Below are 19,696 nucleotides of genomic sequence, written 5' to 3' on the forward strand. Positions count from 1 at the left end.
AAGCTTTTTCTGCCGGTTGAGCTATCGAGACAAGAGAGAAAAAAAACAGAAGAAAGATGGAGAAAGGAAGAGGAAGAACAGAAGCGAGGCGAAGAGCAAAGGGGTAAGAGAAAAACAGAGGCTGCAATAGAGTTTTTGAAATAGGGTTTTTTTTTTAGGGTAGCTCTGATACCATGTTACAAGGTAATTTTCCCTCGTCCCTCATTGTATTGATTCATGAGTATATATACAAATATACTAGGGTTACAAAGGACCTAATTGAAATATTACATTTGTCATATTCTATCAATCTTTAATGGTGTTTTCATTGTGTTTTGTTTTTTAGTTAGACATTTAGTGTGGATTCAAATGGTTAGTTAAGGTTCTTATTATAAGGTTAATATATTTATTCAAAATGTATTGTTTCTAATGGCAAATTCCAAATATTTCATGATTTGGAGGTAATTCAGATATCATACCAAAGATATTGACTAGAAATAAATGCTAAAAGAGAATAAAATATTAAATGAATGGTTCCAGACTTCCAGTTCCAGAAATAAATATGACGTTTTACGTAAAATGTTAAATTATCATATATATATGCAAATTTATTTTAGTATTTAGTTAAGGGTGGATTTTGACCAAAAATGTGTGAAAGTCACCTTTGACCTGAGAACATTTATTTCCCAAATCTTCTTCTCTTTCCTCTCTCGTGACAGAAAATCTCTGGGACTAATCCATTGAATTGTGCCATCCTTGCATATACAGAGATTTTAAAAATAAACAGACATTATCATATTCATTCTCTTTTAGCATCTATGACGATTTTAATAGAAACGCATAAATATATGTAAGAAATATAGCAAGTAAAAATGTAAAGTGATGATATTCAATTGTGTGTGGAAAGATTAATGAAATGATATACAACATATACAGGTACATTAGCAGGCTATATTCTTCTATACCACTAAGTAAGACCAAATTTTATGCTACTGTATTATTTTAAATAACTTATATATATTAGAATATATTACATTTGAAGACTACACAGTTGTTGTGTTTAATTTTATCATACAGATTCATCCCATACTCTTTTTGGAAAGTTCATGACTCTTCAAATGTGTTTAACAACTGATATTATTATAAAAGATCAAGAGATATTATATATTTGAAGTTAAATATGTTTGACAAAAAATGTAATATAATTGAATAAATAAAATAAAAAGATTAAAAAATTATGATTACATGTCAGCACATGTATTTCTCCTTCTTTAATATACTTAAAAGTTAAAAAATAGTCTACTTTACGAAAATCCGAAACCCTAATCCCCTAATAGTTAAGCCTTAAATCATACTAGAAACACAAATAATATGCACTAGTTTAATTTGACCCCAAAAAAAAATTAAGAGTCATAAGAACTAACTCTAAAGTCTAAAAATGGTGGACTTTCACAAATTTAAAAGAGTTAATATACTCGATGTTTTTCTATTAAGACTAGGCATATAAATTGTGATGGCTAGATTTTCGCTGACGCAAGAATCGAATAGCCTGACCCATCCCAAAAAAAACTTTCGGGCTTATCTTTCAAAGAAAGGCGTACACTAGACAACGCTATAGAATTATTCGGTTTTTGGTGATTTTCTTAAAACAAAATGAAATTTGTACCTAATTGTTAGACAACCACAATTTTATACGTTGATTAAGTGAAATAAGATTTATAGATTTTCGGGTCAGGTTCTCGGTAGAAATCAGCAAAAATTAAAAAGAAAATAACAAACTGAATTTGTATTCAATATCTTAGTCGAAATGTTACAATGTGTTTATTTACAACCTATCGCAAGGTAATACTAACAAACCCTAATAGGAATCCCTGGACTTTCTCTGGTGATCTCACCTCGTTCATCCGTGATCTCCTCAACTCACCTCAAAATCCTCAGTCGTCGACTCGACGCTCTTCTTTGACCAAATGACACCTTCTGGGCAAGTTGGCCCATAATAAATCCTCGAAGCCCACCACTTAATGGGCTTTGCTCATGGGCTTTAGATCGGTGATACGCAACACCAACACTAATTCAGTATTTGAGTTGAGTTTATTTATCAGTAAAAATTTGAAGAATAACGTACTAGTGAAATAGTTACTGAACATGGAGCTTTTATAATAACGAGTGAATCATCAAATAAAGCTTACAACATTTTATTTTTTTACTAAACCGTTGTAATTAAACTTTTTCGTTAATTTTTTCCTTTCTTAAATGTATTAGTATTACTGTATGAACATTTAATGATATTGACAGCTGTATTGAAACTTCTTTCCTCTTTTAGCTATACGCATGCAAACATATCTGTGCATTTTTAGAATAAAAGCAGACATACACATGTTTTGTTTTCACATATGCAACTTATGTAATTCTATTCAAACAGTCGTTCTCTATTAGGGTTTTTTATTTTATGAAAAACATTAACGGCGACAATTCTCTCTTCAGAAGAAGAAGAATATTCTCCGAGAGATTTGGGAACAAACAGAACTAAAACAAAAACCGACGTACAGATCCAAATTGCCTTCTTTGTGGCTCTCTTCCAGAAAGTCGTGACCATCTCTGTTCTTTTGATTGCCAATTTACCTGGTCCTATGTTGCAGCAAGTTGCAATCTCCATCCGCTTTGTTCTTGGGAAGACACCCTAAACCACCTTCAAACCCTAACTGGTCCTAAGGAGAGGAAACGACTCATCGCGCATCTACACTTCAGCAGCTTTATTTGGCGGTACTTGATCTCATCTCTCACTAATCGACTCCGTTAATCACTTTCACATGTTTCCTCCGGAAACGATACTATCTCATAATCTCATTCTCATAGTCAGAAGTCATCTTCTCGCTCAATCGTTTGATCTATTATTATTGCTCTTGTTTTTTTTACTGGGCTGGGCCCTCTTTTATTTATGGCCTTAATGGCAAACAAACACTAAAGCGGTAAAGCCAAGCTGGCTGTTGTATTTTCTTTTCTTTTTATGTTTTAAATAGAAAACCCTTTTTCAAAAAAAAACAAAAACCGAAGTCCATATCAAATAAAAAAAAGAAAAAAATCTGTAATTGTCTCTCCCCAAGCGACAAAGAAGGCGATTCTTAACAAAAACAACTTTCGTTAGTTTTCTTCGACGACGCCGGCCATACTTTCTTTTCCAGTTTTTTTCATCTGTAGTTTAAAGTATTCTTAATAAATCTCAGTCGGAGTCCCGATTGCTTGAAAGATTATCACCAACTGCTCTTGTGTGCTCCCTCTTGGCAGCCGTGATGGTTTTGAATGGTAGCATAAGAGATGAGTTTTTGGTGATGGGTTTGTCTGGCAGTGTAGAACATGGCGATCTGGTTATGATGATGTCTTTGTTAAAAAATCTATGGTTGAGTATGCCTCAATTCCTAATCTCCATAACAATGGCCGCTACTTCGTTTCTCACTGTCAAGGTTCTCTTTCCTCTCCATAGAGGCGTAATTGTCTGTGTGATGATGATGTGCTTCATTCACGGTGTTTTGCCGGGTAATCCCGAAGCGGCAAAAATTGTCGATGGTGTTATAATGCAAATATGCGACCCTCGACGCATATGGGATCCCGGAATCACAGCAGAAGCATTTGTCGTGAAGATCTTCAACAACGTCTTTGGAGCAATGGGTTTCTTCTATGCGATGTGGAGTCAAGTAAAAGGATCGACAAATTCAAGACATATTGCAACCGCGTTATGGAGATCTTGGATACAAACAAACCTTAATCGAAGAAACAGTCCATGGAAACTATCATGGAGAAAGAGGCAATTCGGAGATGAAGATGAAGTGATAATAAGCAATTATATATGGAGGAAAATCAGAAGATGGCTTATACCATATCCTCAACAATGGGTTTTAATTACAACCAAGACCATTGATATCTCTTTTTGTACGAGAGTTTTGATCAATCCGGTATTGCGATGTAACAGATGGATCACTGCTTATGATTTTCGAATGCATTGCCGGTATTTCATCCGTCAAAAAAAGATGATTCTCAAGCAAGAAAGTCACACCAGATTGACGAAAATGACAAAGATGATAAAGTATTTCGCAACGCGTAATTTGCTTTATAATATTTTCGTTACATAAATCATTGGTTGTATTTGTAATCTCATTGATGATCATGTATACTCTGATTCATATTAATAAAAATTGTTTAGATGNAAAAAAAAAAAAAAAAAAAAAAAAAAAAAAAAAAAACCGAAGTCCATGATTTATCAATTTACTTGCCCTGAAAATTTGGGGGCCAAAGCAACAAAAAAAGGTTTTGGGGTTATTATAAAATCTAGATATTTGAGACTATTTCGTAAAGCTAAATATTTTTGGGGGCCTATTTGAAAATATTTTTTTTGTTGTAAAANAACAATGGCCGCTACTTCGTTTCTCACTGTCAAGGTTCTCTTTCCTCTCCATAGAGGCGTAATTGTCTGTGTGATGATGATGTGCTTCATTCACGGTGTTTTTCCGGGTAATCCCGAAGCGGCAAAAATTGTNAAACCTTTGGGGCCCTACTTTTTACAATTTAATGGTTTTTCTTGTTTTTATGTTTTTGGTTTATACAGGGGTCAGGGACTATGGACGTCTACGAGGTTCGGCTCGCATTGGTGATTATAGGTACCCATGCATTTACAGATTTACTTCTTTTTATATATACGAAAAATCTTTTATAAAATAAAATAATTTTCGAACGTTGAATTTTTTTCAGGGAACATTATTGCTGGCTGTATCTTTTTGGCACCCACGTAAGTATTTTTTTTTTTTTGTTCTAATAAAAGACCACCACGTAACCTTCATGATAAGACTTTGAAATTGCTCTTTCGTTTCCTAGTTTTAATAGGAAATTTATGTATTAGTGAAAAATTAGATTTTGATATTTCATTTTATAAACTCCTAAGTATAACTAGAGTATTCTAAAAATGAAGTGGTCTTTTGTTAAGATAATAATATAAAAGTGACCTGGTAATGAGTTTTAAAATTCTTATCATGAAGGTTGTTACGGTTGACTTTCTCTATCAAAAATCTTATTTTGATACTTACTTTGATGCCAAAGTAAGTATAGAGTTTGGCTAGCAGGCAAAATAACCCCTAGAATTTGGGCTAACTAGGCTTAGACCCAATATGTAAAGAGCAATTTAAAAGGTTTTCTAAGGAAAATTGGGCTTTAGTGAAAAGTTTAAAAAAGTGAAATGTTTTTATTTCTTTCTCTTAATACTTAACTAGGTAACCGACCGGCACTATGTGCAAGATAAATTGATTTAAATAAAATATTATGAGTGAAATTATTATTTGAGATTTAAGATTTGTTTGTATTAAACAAAATATGTAAGTAAAGATTTTTTTGTTTATTCAAAATTATGTTTATTTTGTGTAAAATACGTTTTACCCGTGAAATATTTGAACTTGGAAAAGAATTTTAAAATGGTGTAGAAAGTTTTGATGTTTTTTGTGTTTCTAAAAATCAAATTCCCATATTTTACGTTTCACATTATTATCTATATCACTATTCCATTAAATAGATAAAGCAATATTTTTAGACTAACCGATTTAATTTAAACTAATCCTAAGTTTAAAAATGCAATGAGAAAAATGATAAGTGGTAAATAAATGAATAATTTTATTTTTTGTTTGTGAAATGTAATTTACTTTTAATAAGTAAATAGGTTATGAAAATGGTAATTAAATATATTTTTGGATCTATAGTTGATTAAATATTTCATTTTAAGAAACTAATAGAAAAAAACATTAGTTCATAATATTTTAATAACGTATTTATGTAAATAATAATGAGAAGTAATGAATTTATTAAAAAATTACAGGAGTTCTGTGAGCGCGACATCTCAGCTTTTTTTTGTGAGAGTAATTATCTATTATAGAGGATAATAGTGTAAGTTTTGGTTTTTGTGAATAGTAGTAATAAAAATATAGTTTTGAGGTGGTAGCTGGTAAAGGCATCTTGCTCCCTCCTTTGGCACAACGGTTCAATTCCCTGTCTTAAATATTCAAATAGACATTATTGTGAAGCTATCGTAATTCGTAAATATAACTATAACATATGAGTTTGAGGCCAACGTATATCTATATCTGACTATATATTGTATAAATCAAAGTTTAAAGAACCCACCATTTGAGGGGGAAGTAGGTAACATCGTAGTAACTAGTAAATATAAGAAAAGATTTTTGACATTTTTCATACAAATTAATAAAATATATTAAAAAAAAAATCTTATACCATTAAAAGTTAAATTGATTTTTGATATTTTTTTTTGGGATAGAGATTAAATTAGAAAATTTATACCAAACTATACATTGAAAATCTAAAACGACATTTATTTTGAAATATACAAATAATTCTAAAATGACACTCGTTGTGAAGAAAATGAAGTATTATAATTATATAAAATGCATACATTATTCCAGAAAAATATTGAAATCATCAAAACTCTAATCCTAATATCAATTAAAAAACTTATTCAAGAGTTAAGAAATTGTATTACATTATCTTATTTTTGGGCAAAGTTTTAAATAAGAAAATATGTAATTATATTAGTATCTTACTAATTTGGTTTATGAATTTTATTAATAGGCCGACGGTTATACACATAGTTAGAAACCAATATGTGGGGGAGAAGACATCCATACTATACATAGCTACTTTTGGGAGATGTATGGTATGAACTGTTTATAGATTACCAGTAGTGCATCCTTTTGGCACTCCTACCCTCGTTACCAATGCAGTAGGAGTGACTATTATGGCGATGTATCTTCTGGTATATATCAAGTATTGCGATCAGACTAGACAGCGACGACTGATCATTGCAGTTATGATAGCTGAGGTCGTGCTTGTGGTTGTATTTGCAACCTTGATCTTTACGCTAGTAGATTCTAGAGGAGTTCAGCGGTTGGTGATTGGTGATGTTTGTTGCGTATTCAACATCATCATGTATGTCGCTCCCATATCTGTTGTGGTAAGTGAAGTTCTAAGTTTAATATATATATTATATATATCTCAAAAACAATTGTTTTTATATTAGTAAGGTAAATGATGATAAAATGCAGCTGAGGGTTGTGAAGACCAAGAGCGTCGAGCACATGTCTTTCTTGGTAGCGTTTGCGATGTTCCCATACGCTATAGTTTGGAGCAGTTCCGGCTGCTTCTGCTTTGGGCCACACAATATTAAGCAAAATATGGTGACCACATTGTTGAATATGTTATTGGTCTAGTGGGTTTGTAATACCAGAACACACTACATGCAGTTTCAAAGACACCTGGTTTCGATTCCGCAAGCTTCCATCTTTTATATTGTTATTTTCTTTTTCTTTTTTTTCTTTATTTCCAAAATCTTTTCCATTCTTTACATACTTATGTTCTACTTAGTTTTCTTTTACCTTTTTTCTTCATTCTTTTATTAATCACATACACAACAACCTGAAAATATTACTGCAACAAAAATAATTTCTAATAACTATGTAAAAGTTTCACAAAAGTTAATAATTACACTTCTATAAATTTGCTTTAGGCCACATAAACTATAGGACTGGCCCTGGTTTGGAGCCTCATCTCGTTTCTACCTCTGGATCCTATTATGTTTTTAAATTTTTTTAATTCCAATTAATACGTGATTTACATATATATCGGATTCTGAAAAAGGAAAACATGAGTTGATTTAACTTGATANAAATGATGATAAAATGCAGCTGAGGGTTCTGAAGACCAAGAGCGTCGAGCACATGTCTTTCTTGGTAGCGTTTGCGATGTTCGCATACGCTATAGTTTGGAGCGTCATCTCGTTTCTATCCCTGGATCCTATTATGTTTGTAAGTTTTTTTAATTCCAATATGTGATTTACATATATATCGGATTCTGAAAAAGGAAAACATGAGTCGATTGAAACTTTGATATTTTTTTTTGTTTTGCAGATTTCCTTTGGGATATGCACATTACTTGGACTAGTCCAAGTAGTCGTGTACGCTGTGTATTACCCATGGACACAGATGATTATTGCGGCGAGACAGAGACTATGTGTTTGATCATATGGTGAGTTTATAGAATATTGTAAATCGTATTATATAATACATATACACTTTCTTCAACCGATTATGACAATATGAAAATCGACAGGTGATCGATCTTCCGTAGGAAAAGAATCCGGTTATTCCTACCAGCTTTATTCTGCTCAGCCCATCTGTTGATTATCTCAGACTATATTATTATTTTTTTCTAGATTTATTGTTATTTTAAACCTTGAAAGCATCGAGTTGTTTTAACTTTGAACCACTGTAGTTATCATTCAAATATAATTTCAACTTACAAACTTTCTTGCGTACCTTAAAAAATGATTTAGAACCATATCAGTATAAGTGTGCTCGATCCATTATAGAAAAGCTAAAAAGTTGAAGCTATAATTATACAGTTATGTTTTTTGTTTCTTATATTTGCATAAGTTTTACTTATGTTTTGCTTAGTTTTTGTCAACTTGTTTTTTTTTCTCCTTTTATTTAAGTATTTTCAATAACTATTATGTATCACTAGATTTGTAGTACAAAAAAAAAATTTATTCTTAAATGCACAAAAAGAAAAAATAGATTATTCTTAAATTGTATAAAGAGAATCCAAACAACAAATTTTATGAAGAATTTTTATTCTAATTTTGTGAGGAGAAGAAAAATTAGAGCCATCTTTCTAAGGCTTAACGCATGCTAGATCTAAGGCATATCTCTCATTTTTTATAATTTTCACAGAAATTAAGAAAACATATTAAAATTTTTGTTATATCCTTAAAATTTAAATTGATCTTGATACTCTTTTATGGATTTGAGGTTAAACTAGGAAATTTATACCAAATTATATATACCAAATCTAAAACGACACATATTTTGAAACATACAAATAATTTTAGAATTCTATTTGTGAAACGTATGGAGTATTATAGTTAGATTAAATGCATACATTATCTCACAAAAATATTTTAACCATCAAAATTCAAAACTCTAAATCTAATATCAACTTAAAAACATATTCACTAGTTTATAAATTGTATTATAATCTTATTTTTGGGCAAAATTTTATATAGGAAAATATACAATTATATAAGTGTCTTACTATTTGGTTTATGTCTTTATGAATTTTATTAATGGACCCACGGTTATACACATAATTAAGAACAAATCTGTGGGAGGGAAGACATCCATACTATACCTAGATAGTTGTACGATCGGCAGGTCGCGTTTATGAAGTTGTGTTTATTGCGTTTTTTTTATAACTTTTTCTACCTCTTTTAGTCTTTTGACTGATTACAAGATAAAATCTATATTACTACTAACATTTTAATTATTCTTAATTGAAATTTTGTAATTTTTAGTCTGCGTTATTTAGTGTATATATAATGTAACAATGTTTCAACGGTTGCAAAGTTTAATAAAATATCAAGAGCTTCTATTATAAATTAATGGTAAACGAATCTTTCCCACTTTCTTCTAAAGTTTAGGTACTTGTCAGCCTCTCCTTTTCATGTGTTTATAAGAATAACTAAGAAAACAATGCAACATGAAAATAAAAAAGGAGAATTATGGGGAGGAGCCATTGGAGGAGGAATTGTAGCCGTAAGGGTTATTGCTTGCCCAATTCCATAGATCCCTACACATCTCCTCTATCCCATACTTGGCCCTGCATTCATTCATACCATACCAAACAAACAAACTGCGTAAATACAAAATCAGTATACTATAATGCTGTGACTGCTTCTAATTTTCAACCCATCTCTATGGTAAAAATTTTAACTGAGAGATTGATGCAATAATTTTAATGATGGTCATTCCTAATATTTACATGCTAAATTGTCATTTCTTCTACGTTCTAACTCTTCTATATTATGTTGACAAAATGAAATGAGCTTTACTTCCAATTGAGTTCACGTTCTGCCTTTTCCGTTGAGGCGTAAACAACTTCAGCGTCTCCAGGACGACGTCCGGCCATCACCAACGGGATTTTCTAATCAGAAACAATCAAATAATTTGAAATCAATGATCGAAAACTTGGGTAATATAGGCCAAAGAACAGCTCATTTGATTAGAGAAATGTGGTAATAAACAAACAAACCAATCAATGTTTACCTTTCCGGATGCCTTTTCAAAGGCAGCGACCATCTCTAAAACAGATGTTCCATTACCCGTTCCAAGATTGTATACCTCACAACCTGACCATTTCCAAGAATTAAGCTTGAATCCAATGACAAATCATGAATGAGAGGAGAAACAGAATTAGAGTTTTCAAGATAATCCTTACTGATTTTGAGATCATCTAGCTTACGCAGAGCGGCTATATGTCCATCAGCTAAGTCCATGACATGAATGTAATCTCTAACCTGAAAGACAGATATATATATATATATATATATATATATATATATGTGTGTGTGAGATAAAATCATAATTCTCCCCACATGCCAACACAGTACATGAGATTGTAATGTTGATTTTTAAAATGGTTTCTTGTCAATTGAAAAACATCATAAGATATGTACATACCCCTGTACCGTCCTTAGTATTGTAGTCGGTTCCAAACACAGTGAGGTGAGGTCTCCGGCCAACTGCAACTTGTTGGACATAAGGCATGAGATTGTTGGGAACTCCAAGAGGATCTTCACCAATGTAACCACTAGGATGTGCACCAACAGGGTTGAAGTATCTAAGCAATATGATCTTCCATTCAGGGTCAGAACCATGTACATCCCGGCAAATTTCTTCGATAAAAAGCTTACATAGCACACAAACAAAGACTCTCTCAGTCAGATTCATATTTCCTGATTACTACTACTATAGTAATCATGCTAAAAGATGACTACCTTTGTACGGCCATATGGGTTAGTGGCAGAAATAGGAGACTCCTCAGTGCAAGGAACCTCTTTAGGCCAGCCATAGACAGTAGCAGATGACGAAAACACAAGCTGGAAAAAACAGAGTAGTAAAAGCCAATCATGAGATCAAACAAGACAAAAACTCAATAAAAAAAAAAGGGAAATGCATTGCATGTGGTGGCAAAAAGCAAAAAAAACAGAGAGGAAGAGAGAATATACGTTTTTGCAGCCGTATTGAGACATAACCTCCAAGAGAGTAATAGTGCCAACAAGATTGTTATTATAATAGAGCAAAGGCTTCTCCACACTCTCACCAACTGCTTTCAGTCCAGCAAAGTGTATCACTGCATCAAACCTATAACAACAAATATTAATTCCCCAATTATTACAACAGTCCAATCATTTTTTTTAGTCATAAAAAGAAGAGTTTTTTTCTTTTATTTTTACTTTGTTTCTGAGAAAATCTTCTCAAGCGCAGACCTATCTCTGAGATCCACCTGCAGCAGGTAGACAAAAACCGAATGTTAAAGAAACTAAACTGACCCAAAAGATTCTGATTTCAGCAAATGAATAAAATTATTATTCACCTTCCCCCAAAGAACATATCCCAAATTCCAGACAGATCAACCATGTCGAATTATATATATATATATATATATATATATAAATATTAGTAAGCAGGATAATAGTATTAAATTACTCATTTCACATGGCAGCATCAATTCAATACTTTATTCTGGAATCATAACAGTACACATAAAGTAATTTAGCCCACATGCTGTACAGAACTAAAAAATTAACAAGAACCCTGGAACCAAACACCACCATCATCACTGATACGCCAAATAAAAAATGAAAAAAAATTCGTGTTCGTCGTTGATGAACCGGTCATTCCAATTCCGGTATATAACCAAACCGGTGAAACATAATTCTATAACCACGCGTTTCCTAAACCAAAAAAAAAAAAAAAAATATCATTTGGGGGAAGGAAACAGAACCTGGTGGAAGGAGAGGCGGTTTCCGTTTTCGGCGGCGAGTTTTTTGACGCGCTGGAGAGAAGCAGCGGAGGAATTGTCGTAATTGTCAACAACGACGGCGGAGTAACCACCGTTTAGAAGTTGTAGCACCGTATGACTTCCGATGTAGCCAGCGCCGCCGGTGACCAGAATGTTCTTCGCCATCGTTACCTGAACAAAATGAATAATACTCACTCGCAGAAGTTATATATAATTCAAAACTTTAGGAAGAGCGTTTTGGGATCGAACGAAGAAAATATATAAGAAAAACAAAAAAAAAAGGGGGGTTTTAATTTATAGGAGAGAAGCGGTTTTGGGGTTTGACTGTAATATATTTCACTTTCTGAATTCTACGTTTCTTCTAGAGAGAAAGAGAGAAAGAAGAAGAAACTTTTTCCTACGTGGCATGATTTGGTTTGGGTGCGAATATTACCAGAATGTTATTAATTGTCTTTATTACCCTTTGACGTTTTTGTTTTTCGGAAATGTGTATTTTTATTATATAGGATATAGTTGCTCTTTTTTTTTTTTTTTTTTTTTGGGTTTTCTTGATATTTATTGGTTTCATTTAAAAAGTTAACAAACGAATGGATTTATTAATTTGGACGGATTTGTTAAGAGGAGTTTTTTTAGGTAGAATAAGTGGAACATACATTTTTTCCCACAAAGTTCGGGGGGGTCACGAGATTTGAGAATATTTTGACTGTGCTATATAGCATTCGAGGATTGTGTTTGTGTACGTGTATCAGTTAACATGACAAAAAGTAACTTAATAATAATCCCGTAATATATACACAGTTTCCTTCGAACCATACGATCTTTTTTTAAATATGTTTTGAACATAGGAAAAGGCTATAATATATTTTGAAACAATTCTCGGCAATATATTATTTTAGGGAGATAATATATATATTCATATAAGATTGGTGGTGGCACCGTTTATATCAAACTTCTCCAAGGACTTCCCGTGACTTCTTGAGTCGGTCATGAAAAGTATGATACATTGTTATCTTTCTTTATTTTGGATCACCTTTTCTTTCCTTTTGTTTTCAGTTTTATAGTTTCCTTACACTTCTCGTGAATCTAAGAATTCAATATACAGAGGTAAATTAAAGTTTAACTGTCTTTGAGTTTAATTCTGCAGCTCCGCTTCTGTGGTTCACTTCTGCAGCTCCGCTTGTCAACTTAAGTGACGTACTAAACTTAAGAGTTAGAGTAAGGCTAAAAAGTCAAAACACGAGGACTACCACTTTGCGAGTTAAAAAAGCTTCAATGTTAATTCATCGAATACAGCGCGGTTTACGTCAATTCTTTTATTAATCTGAAGTAAAGCATAGATTAATAACGTGGAATCACAGGAAAAAAAGAACTACCATTTATATAGATACTAGATGATTGCCAAATTTCTTTAATGTTTATTGTGTTTGAAGCAGTCCCCACACTCAAACATCATATGCATAAATTTATGTCAGTAATATGAAAGCGATTAGAAACATGAGTTTAATTACCAGTTATCAAAATTGATTAGGTCGCACTAAACACACAAAAGAGTCTGTTTGGAGTCTTTGGGCCATTATATGATCCCTTGATGATAAAATCATTTAATGGAGTTAGGCCGAACGTCTTTAGCCGCTTCTCGATGGTACTTACTTTTAGGGCCCGGGACCAGACTTTAAATGTGTGATTAACAGTTTAAGATTGACACAATCAAATCGTAAGAGATTTTATTTGGTTCAGTTTTTGGAATAGGACATATTTACTTTTATTTTACTCTCTTTTCTTTCTCGTCTAAATAGGCCATACATACTTAAATCATAATTTTTTGTTTTCCTTTAGTAAACAAATTACATCTTCCAAAGAAAGAAAAGTGGAAACTAGTCATATGGCAGAAGGAACGAGAGAAAAAGCTCCCAATTTATTTCGCCTGAATCAACTGAGTCTGAGACATATAATAGATGCAAAGTAACGGAAAATACAGAATTACCAAAAAATTGGAGGTGCGGGGAATCGAACCCCGTGCCTCTCGCATGCGAAGCGAGCGCTCTACCATATGAGCTACACCCCCAACTTGATGATTACCATGTTATATAAGCTGAAATGTTTCTCCGGCAACCCTAACTCACAGAGGGTAGAAGAACATGGATGTGCGTCACACAAAAATGCACACGCGAATGAAACTGGGAACCTTTAATTCAAGCTTTTTCGAGGAGACGTACACACTTACGTAGGGGGCAAAACATGTGATTAACAGAAATGCAAGTAACGAATGAAAACCCAAGATTTCACTTCTTATTATTTTCTTAGATGGAATTGTCAGATCCTAACAAGTCATAGATTCACAAAAGAATTACATTGCTTACTGCATAACAGGAATCTAAAGCTCTAAAACCCAAAAGCCACAATCTAAACTGGAACGATCCATAAAATCTTTCTGGTTTTCTCAGTGGGGAAATCTTCCGACTCTAGCCCATGGTGGCAACCTTGGAAGTTGAACTGCAGCGCCATACTTGTTAATCATCTTTCTCTGCTCTTTCATGCTTGCAAAGCGAGAGTCCAGTGTCTTACTCTTCCATTCTCTGTTTTCTACTTTCTGATCTACCTCATGCCTCTGCAGATAAGAAATTTATTGTTATTAGCCATCCAAACATTCAGTATAATGCCCTTGGATATACGATTCACAATAATCAGGCTCATTATTCACACACCACGCATATTTATCAGATCAAGCTCCTATCACATTCAATCAATCCATAAACCTTTTACATACTCCCTACCATCGACAGGCAGATAGAGCTATGGATGCAGAAGGCTATAAAAATGCACATATTCGGGTCCCTCCCATACACATACAGATATGAAAAAACAAGAATAATGTTCTGAGGAAGAGACTGTAAGAAGCTACTAAGCTAGTCTAATGCAATCTAACAGATAATCATGAATAAGTTACCTTTGCGTTGACTCTAGCCTGTACAGATCTATTTTGAACTGGTGGAGCAATACGCCTGCACAAAATTCAAAAAGGAATTGCTAAGGAACCGAAAAGACATACAGAGACAACCTTTAAGAACATCAGAAACTTGAAGTGCAGACGGTAACTGGCACCAACAGATGAAATGATCTGTTATCGAGTTGTTAACAACAAAAGCTGAACCTCTTCATATATAGAAGGATCAAGGATCTAAGGCAAAATCCAACTACCAAGTAACAAAAAGATGACAAATAGCCATTTAATTATCAGCATGGAACACTTCACTTCCCAGACCTATAGGCGCCCAGACACTGACAAAACTCCAAACCCGCAGTAACGACACAGAAAAAATGCAGCTCTTTTCCAGGTCAACCCACCAAGAGATGGCCCTTGTCCTCCCGTCAAAGCAACTTATAAAAGACTAAGAGAAGAGAGCCCAAAAGAGAGGACCCGATGTGCAATATATATACAGATGAAGATCCGGAAGTCTGACTTCACAATTTTCCCAATAACAGGTTTCTAACAATACAGTTTCAGAACCTCAGAGAGCTAGGCTTCTTCAGGATGCAGTAAGAAGATCAAACATGACACATAGGCGGCTGACATGAATGCAAATGAGTTTCATGTCCAATGTGGTTATATCAAAGGCCAAGTACAGTATCATATTGCTCGACTTGTTAATCTGACAGTAAAAACACGAACTTCAAGCGAGGTCAACCTAGCCACACCCTAACCACCCAAGGTCATATCAAAGGCCAACCAACTCTTGAAACAAAAACCCTAGCTCAAATCTCCAATCCAAAAATGTGAACTGACTCCTCCAACCACCATCATAAACTCAACTACATAAATCTTTATAACTATGCAGTCATTAAACTGACGACCATCTAGTGACCAGGAGCTTAGATAGAAGCCTCTTGGATCAGAAACAATCGAAGATACTATAAGGACTCCAGATTAAGAAACAAGGTCAGAGAATTATCCAGCATTCTAGACCTTGACTGATTCGCACTGGTCATCCATCCACCATGAAAAGCTTTACCAGCAGCAGCGGCTTTACGAGCCATGTTTGTTGTTGAAGGAAACTGATTTCCTTTGAAATTGGACCTTCTCTTGGCAACAGCACCCTGAAAAATATGAGATAATATTCAGAAGGAAAATCCCAAAAAAAATGGAAAACCAATATCCAAATGATAGACAAAGAAACCAGGACAACAGATCAACAGAGCAGAGGAGAAGGCCAAAAAGTTCACCTGTCTAACGGAAGAAAGTGACTTCACATATTTCGACACCTTAGATGTATCATTTCTCGCAGCACCACTGAAGTTTTGGGTTTTCTTCTGCACAGCAAAAAACGAAATTATATACCAACGACCAGTTAAATGACATTACAGTCTCCTAAAAACAAGAGGCATGTAATACCAGAGACCAACTATATGAAGAGTATTATTACCTTTTCCCTCCTTGGTTTCTTGCCCCTATTCACATTGTTTTTTCTCTTTGACAACTTGATGATATCATCTAAGACAAGAGATAATATAGACATCTTAATAAGCAATCAAACAACACGAGGGAAACATAATAGAAGCTATGGGGAGATTGTATCACAAACATAACAATACCTAAAGCCATGGAGACTTTCTTCTCAGTAAGGGCAATGACCTCCGAGATAGGTGGAACTTGAGTCTCCATCTGCACAAAACAAAGCAAATTCTTAAAACAAAAAAAAAAAAATTATACAACATGTAAGAAATTGTACACTTTTCATACAAAACGCCGTATACACAAAATGCTATCACAAGAGAATGAAACGATCGAAGACATAGGAAGAAACGAGTCCAGGGAAGATATAAAAAAACCCTAACCTACAAATGAAATTACAATAAATCCGCGAAGAACACAGCTAACGAGTCATAATAAATCAGGATAAGAATACATTCACCGAATCCATGAGAAGCTCGCGATAAACCCTAATTCACACAATTCAATTGATCAAGACGAAGAATCAAAACCTAAAAAATATCGGAACTCGTCAAGAAAAATAGAGGAAAAATCCCAGAGAAGAGAAAGCTTTACCGATTATTATGATGTCAAAATCTACAAAGAGATGAGAGAAACGAAGAAGAAGAAGAAGATGATCGGAGAGCGAGGTCGAAGCTATCTGAGAGTCTTTCTGAACAAAGAACAAAACGAACGAGTCAACACGTCCGCATAAAGCCACTTCTCTGAGACTTTTATACGAGTTTTTTTTAATCTAATCTAATCGAGTCGGCGGATATCGACCAGAAACTAAAACAAATTGGCATGTGTTAATCAGATTTTCAAGTCCATGTGTAAGCATCGATCGCCAACGTGGCATAATGTCATTGGTTCCATTATTAGAGAAGAAATCAACGACTAATAAAAATTAGCAAACAAATTAGTGTATATGTTTAATGACTTAATCCAATATTGGGTATAATTTACCATTATTGGGTAGTATGACCATATCAGTAATGAAATGTGGCATGGTAAATTATTATACTTCTAAATTTTCTTTTTATACCATTTAAAAAAAAATTAATAGGCATGTGACTAACCAGTTAATATTTTTTAAAATTATAAAAAGAAAATTTAGAAGTATAATTTACCATGCCACATACGTCACTAAATCTCCAAGACCAAAAGGCCAAAGTACGTCACTAAGCTACTGTTTTTCTTATCGGTTGAGTTCAAGAGCCAAGACTCCGAAGCTATAAACATACGATTGTACCAAATATTGCCGTGAAGTTCACACTCCGGAGACATATAACCAGATTGGTTAATCAAAATGAGAAATGAAATAAATAATTGAAGACCCAAAATCAACAACAATCGTGTGATTCGTAACATATAAAGTACATGGGATTAGGATAATCTAAAAAATAAAGAAAAAACATACATCTTGTTTATTTAATGTAGGTGCATTATGGTCTTATGGAAGGTTTACTTAAGCATAGGTAGGTGCAGTTATGGTCTTATGGAAGGTCCTCTGACTGCTGCTTCCACAACGTAGTAGCGTAGAGAACTAACTTGATAAGGCCGAGAACAACACAGATTCCATTCGTATAAATCCAATGATTTGTGTACCATATGCAATTTGACTTTGATAATGTCAAAACCAAGATCGTGATGATAGCCAAAGCTAGAAACTCAGTCGCTAAAGCGAGGAGTATGATTAACCGCCGCTTGTTGCAAAAACATGAAAAACGGCCACGTACACGAGGTTGATTGTAATTCCCAACCCATTTACAATCATAAGCATAGTACGTGGGTGATTTTTTTTAATGGGATCCCATACAAAAACCCAGAGCAAAGAGCTCATAAGAGAGGCTAGGTTTGGGAATGGTGAGAGATCACCAACTGATCGATATTTCCCCATTCGAACAAATGCTATTGTTCACAATGAAATTTTTATGAGAAATATCTTCTTTTCCAAAAGAGTGGATGTAGAAAACATATCCTGTGTTGCTGAAATTTTTTAAAATATACCCATTAGAATATACATACTTTTAACTAATTTCACCGATTTTAATATGAAAAATTAAATTAAAAAAATAGTAAAACATATGCAAAATATTAACTAAATATAAGTAAATTTTCTTTACGTATGTATTTTTATAACAAATAAAATAGATTCTCAATTATTGTCATATTAACATTTTGTTAGTTCACTATATAAGTAGACGTGCTATAGCAAAGGTTAAATTTTATTTTATACAAATTTGTATATATTATATTTTAAAATAAAATTTTAATATGTTGTATTAGTTTATGTTGTGAAGTTATTTCAATAAAGTATGTTCTACAGCATAACTTGATTGTCATTATAAGACATAATTTTGTAAATTTAATTTTTTTAAAGCGAGTTATTATATTATGATTAATTTAATATATGTCATACTTTTTGTTTTAATATATTTGGTTTCTTGAAATTCTTTCATATTATAGTGACATATTATTGACTCATGCTATAACAAATCAAATTAGAGTGTCTATAATTTCTAACTTTTTGATCTATTAAATATTTATGATATTCTTAAAAAATATCAAGTTCCAATATTTTTAAAATATTTCAAATTAAGTTATTTAAAAGTTTATTATAGTATATAAAATTATACAATTCAACAAAAGAAATGTATGAAATTAAATTTTAATATTCAAATTTTGATCCGTTATTCAGTCAAAATTTTAGTTGAATAGATATTTTTTTTAAGAATAATATTACTAAAAATTGAATATTTTATAGATTGCACAATTTATTTGTTTTTAAAAATTCAACTTATGGTATATCCATAAATAAAACTATTTTTTAATTATAATAAAAATATGATAATTTATTTGTTTCACAGAAATAGAGTCATATAAAGATGAAAGGTGAAGTATAATGATAATTAACAAATTAATATGGTAAGGTAGATAATTAAATGTTTTATTAGATGAAAAATTTAATAAAGGAAACTATTAAACTATATTCTTAATAATTTTAAATGTCATAATATCAGTGAGTTATATTTGAATGTCATAATATCTTAACAAAAATGTTCACCCATAATTTATTATAAAGTCTACAAAAGAAAGTCATGTACTTCCAAAATAGTAAAAGGATTAAAAAAGTCTTTCCGTGTAAAATTTTAGTACAAGTTCTCAAGTTTTATATGGTTTTTCATCTTTTTTTTTAAACATATAATTCATTATATAATACTCTACTAGTACAAATAAAAGATTTAAAAAATATGAAATTTTGTTAGGCCAAACTTTTCACTTCGAATTTCATTTTCTAACAGTCTCACTACATTAATTGGATCTATCCAATTTCTTTTT

At 32.6% G+C, this 19,696-nt stretch overlaps 2 protein-coding genes and 1 non-coding gene across 4 annotated transcripts; all 3 read right to left on the minus strand.

The window, feature by feature from the left end:
- LOC104722611 (UDP-glucose 4-epimerase 2-like) lies at nucleotides 9,429-12,235 on the minus strand. The gene is made up of 9 exons (XM_010440811.2): nucleotides 11,869-12,235; nucleotides 11,318-11,367; nucleotides 11,090-11,225; nucleotides 10,859-10,960; nucleotides 10,542-10,769; nucleotides 10,300-10,378; nucleotides 10,128-10,210; nucleotides 9,914-10,005; nucleotides 9,429-9,681 (listed from the first exon to the last, which is right to left on the minus strand). The coding sequence occupies exons 1-9, from the start codon at nucleotides 12,049-12,051 to the stop codon at nucleotides 9,582-9,584; spliced, it is 1,053 nt and encodes a 350-aa protein (XP_010439113.1). The 5' UTR covers nucleotides 12,052-12,235; the 3' UTR covers nucleotides 9,429-9,581.
- On the minus strand, nucleotides 13,879-13,951 carry TRNAA-CGC. The gene has a single exon. It is a non-coding gene; the product is annotated as a tRNA-Ala (tRNA).
- LOC104722612 lies at nucleotides 14,147-17,120 on the minus strand. Of its 2 annotated transcripts, XM_010440813.2 has the most exons (8): nucleotides 16,931-17,120; nucleotides 16,720-16,824; nucleotides 16,477-16,546; nucleotides 16,308-16,375; nucleotides 16,108-16,194; nucleotides 15,851-15,981; nucleotides 14,834-14,888; nucleotides 14,147-14,494 (listed from the first exon to the last, which is right to left on the minus strand). In XM_010440813.2, exons 3-8 carry the CDS (start codon nucleotides 16,544-16,546, stop codon nucleotides 14,327-14,329), a joined length of 579 nt encoding a protein of 192 aa, XP_010439115.1. In that variant the 5' UTR covers nucleotides 16,720-16,824; nucleotides 16,931-17,120; the 3' UTR covers nucleotides 14,147-14,326. The 2 variants fall into 2 exon arrangements, with proteins under 2 accessions (XP_010439115.1, XP_010439114.1); XM_010440812.2 differs by lacking the exon at nucleotides 16,720-16,824.

The sequence above is a fragment of the Camelina sativa genome, chromosome 11, assembly GCF_000633955.1.
Source record: "Camelina sativa cultivar DH55 chromosome 11, Cs, whole genome shotgun sequence".
Classification (NCBI taxonomy): domain Eukaryota; kingdom Viridiplantae; phylum Streptophyta; class Magnoliopsida; order Brassicales; family Brassicaceae; genus Camelina; species Camelina sativa.

Bases quoted from the DNA above. Each gene is read 5' to 3' on its own strand.
- LOC104722611 (XM_010440811.2), bottom strand. From the start codon at position 12,051: ATGGCGAAGAACATTCTGGTCACCGGCGGCGCTGGCTACATCGGAAGT. The intron at 10,211-10,299 runs GTAAGGATTATC...GGAAATGGTCAG, and splicing joins GCTAGATGATCTCAAAATCA to GTTGTGAGGTATACAATCTT. The intron at 9,682-9,913 runs GTAAAGCTCATT...GAATGAATGCAG, and splicing joins GAACGTGAACTCAATTGGAA to GGCCAAGTATGGGATAGAGG.
- LOC104722612 (XM_010440812.2), bottom strand. From the start codon at position 16,546: ATGGAGACTCAAGTTCCACCTATCTCGGAGGTCATTGCCCTTACTGAG. The intron at 16,376-16,476 runs GTATTGTTATGT...CTCTTGTCTTAG, and splicing joins GAAAGTCTCCATGGCTTTAG to ATGATATCATCAAGTTGTCA. The intron at 16,195-16,307 runs GTAATAATACTC...TTTGCTGTGCAG, and splicing joins AGAAACCAAGGAGGGAAAAG to AAGAAAACCCAAAACTTCAG.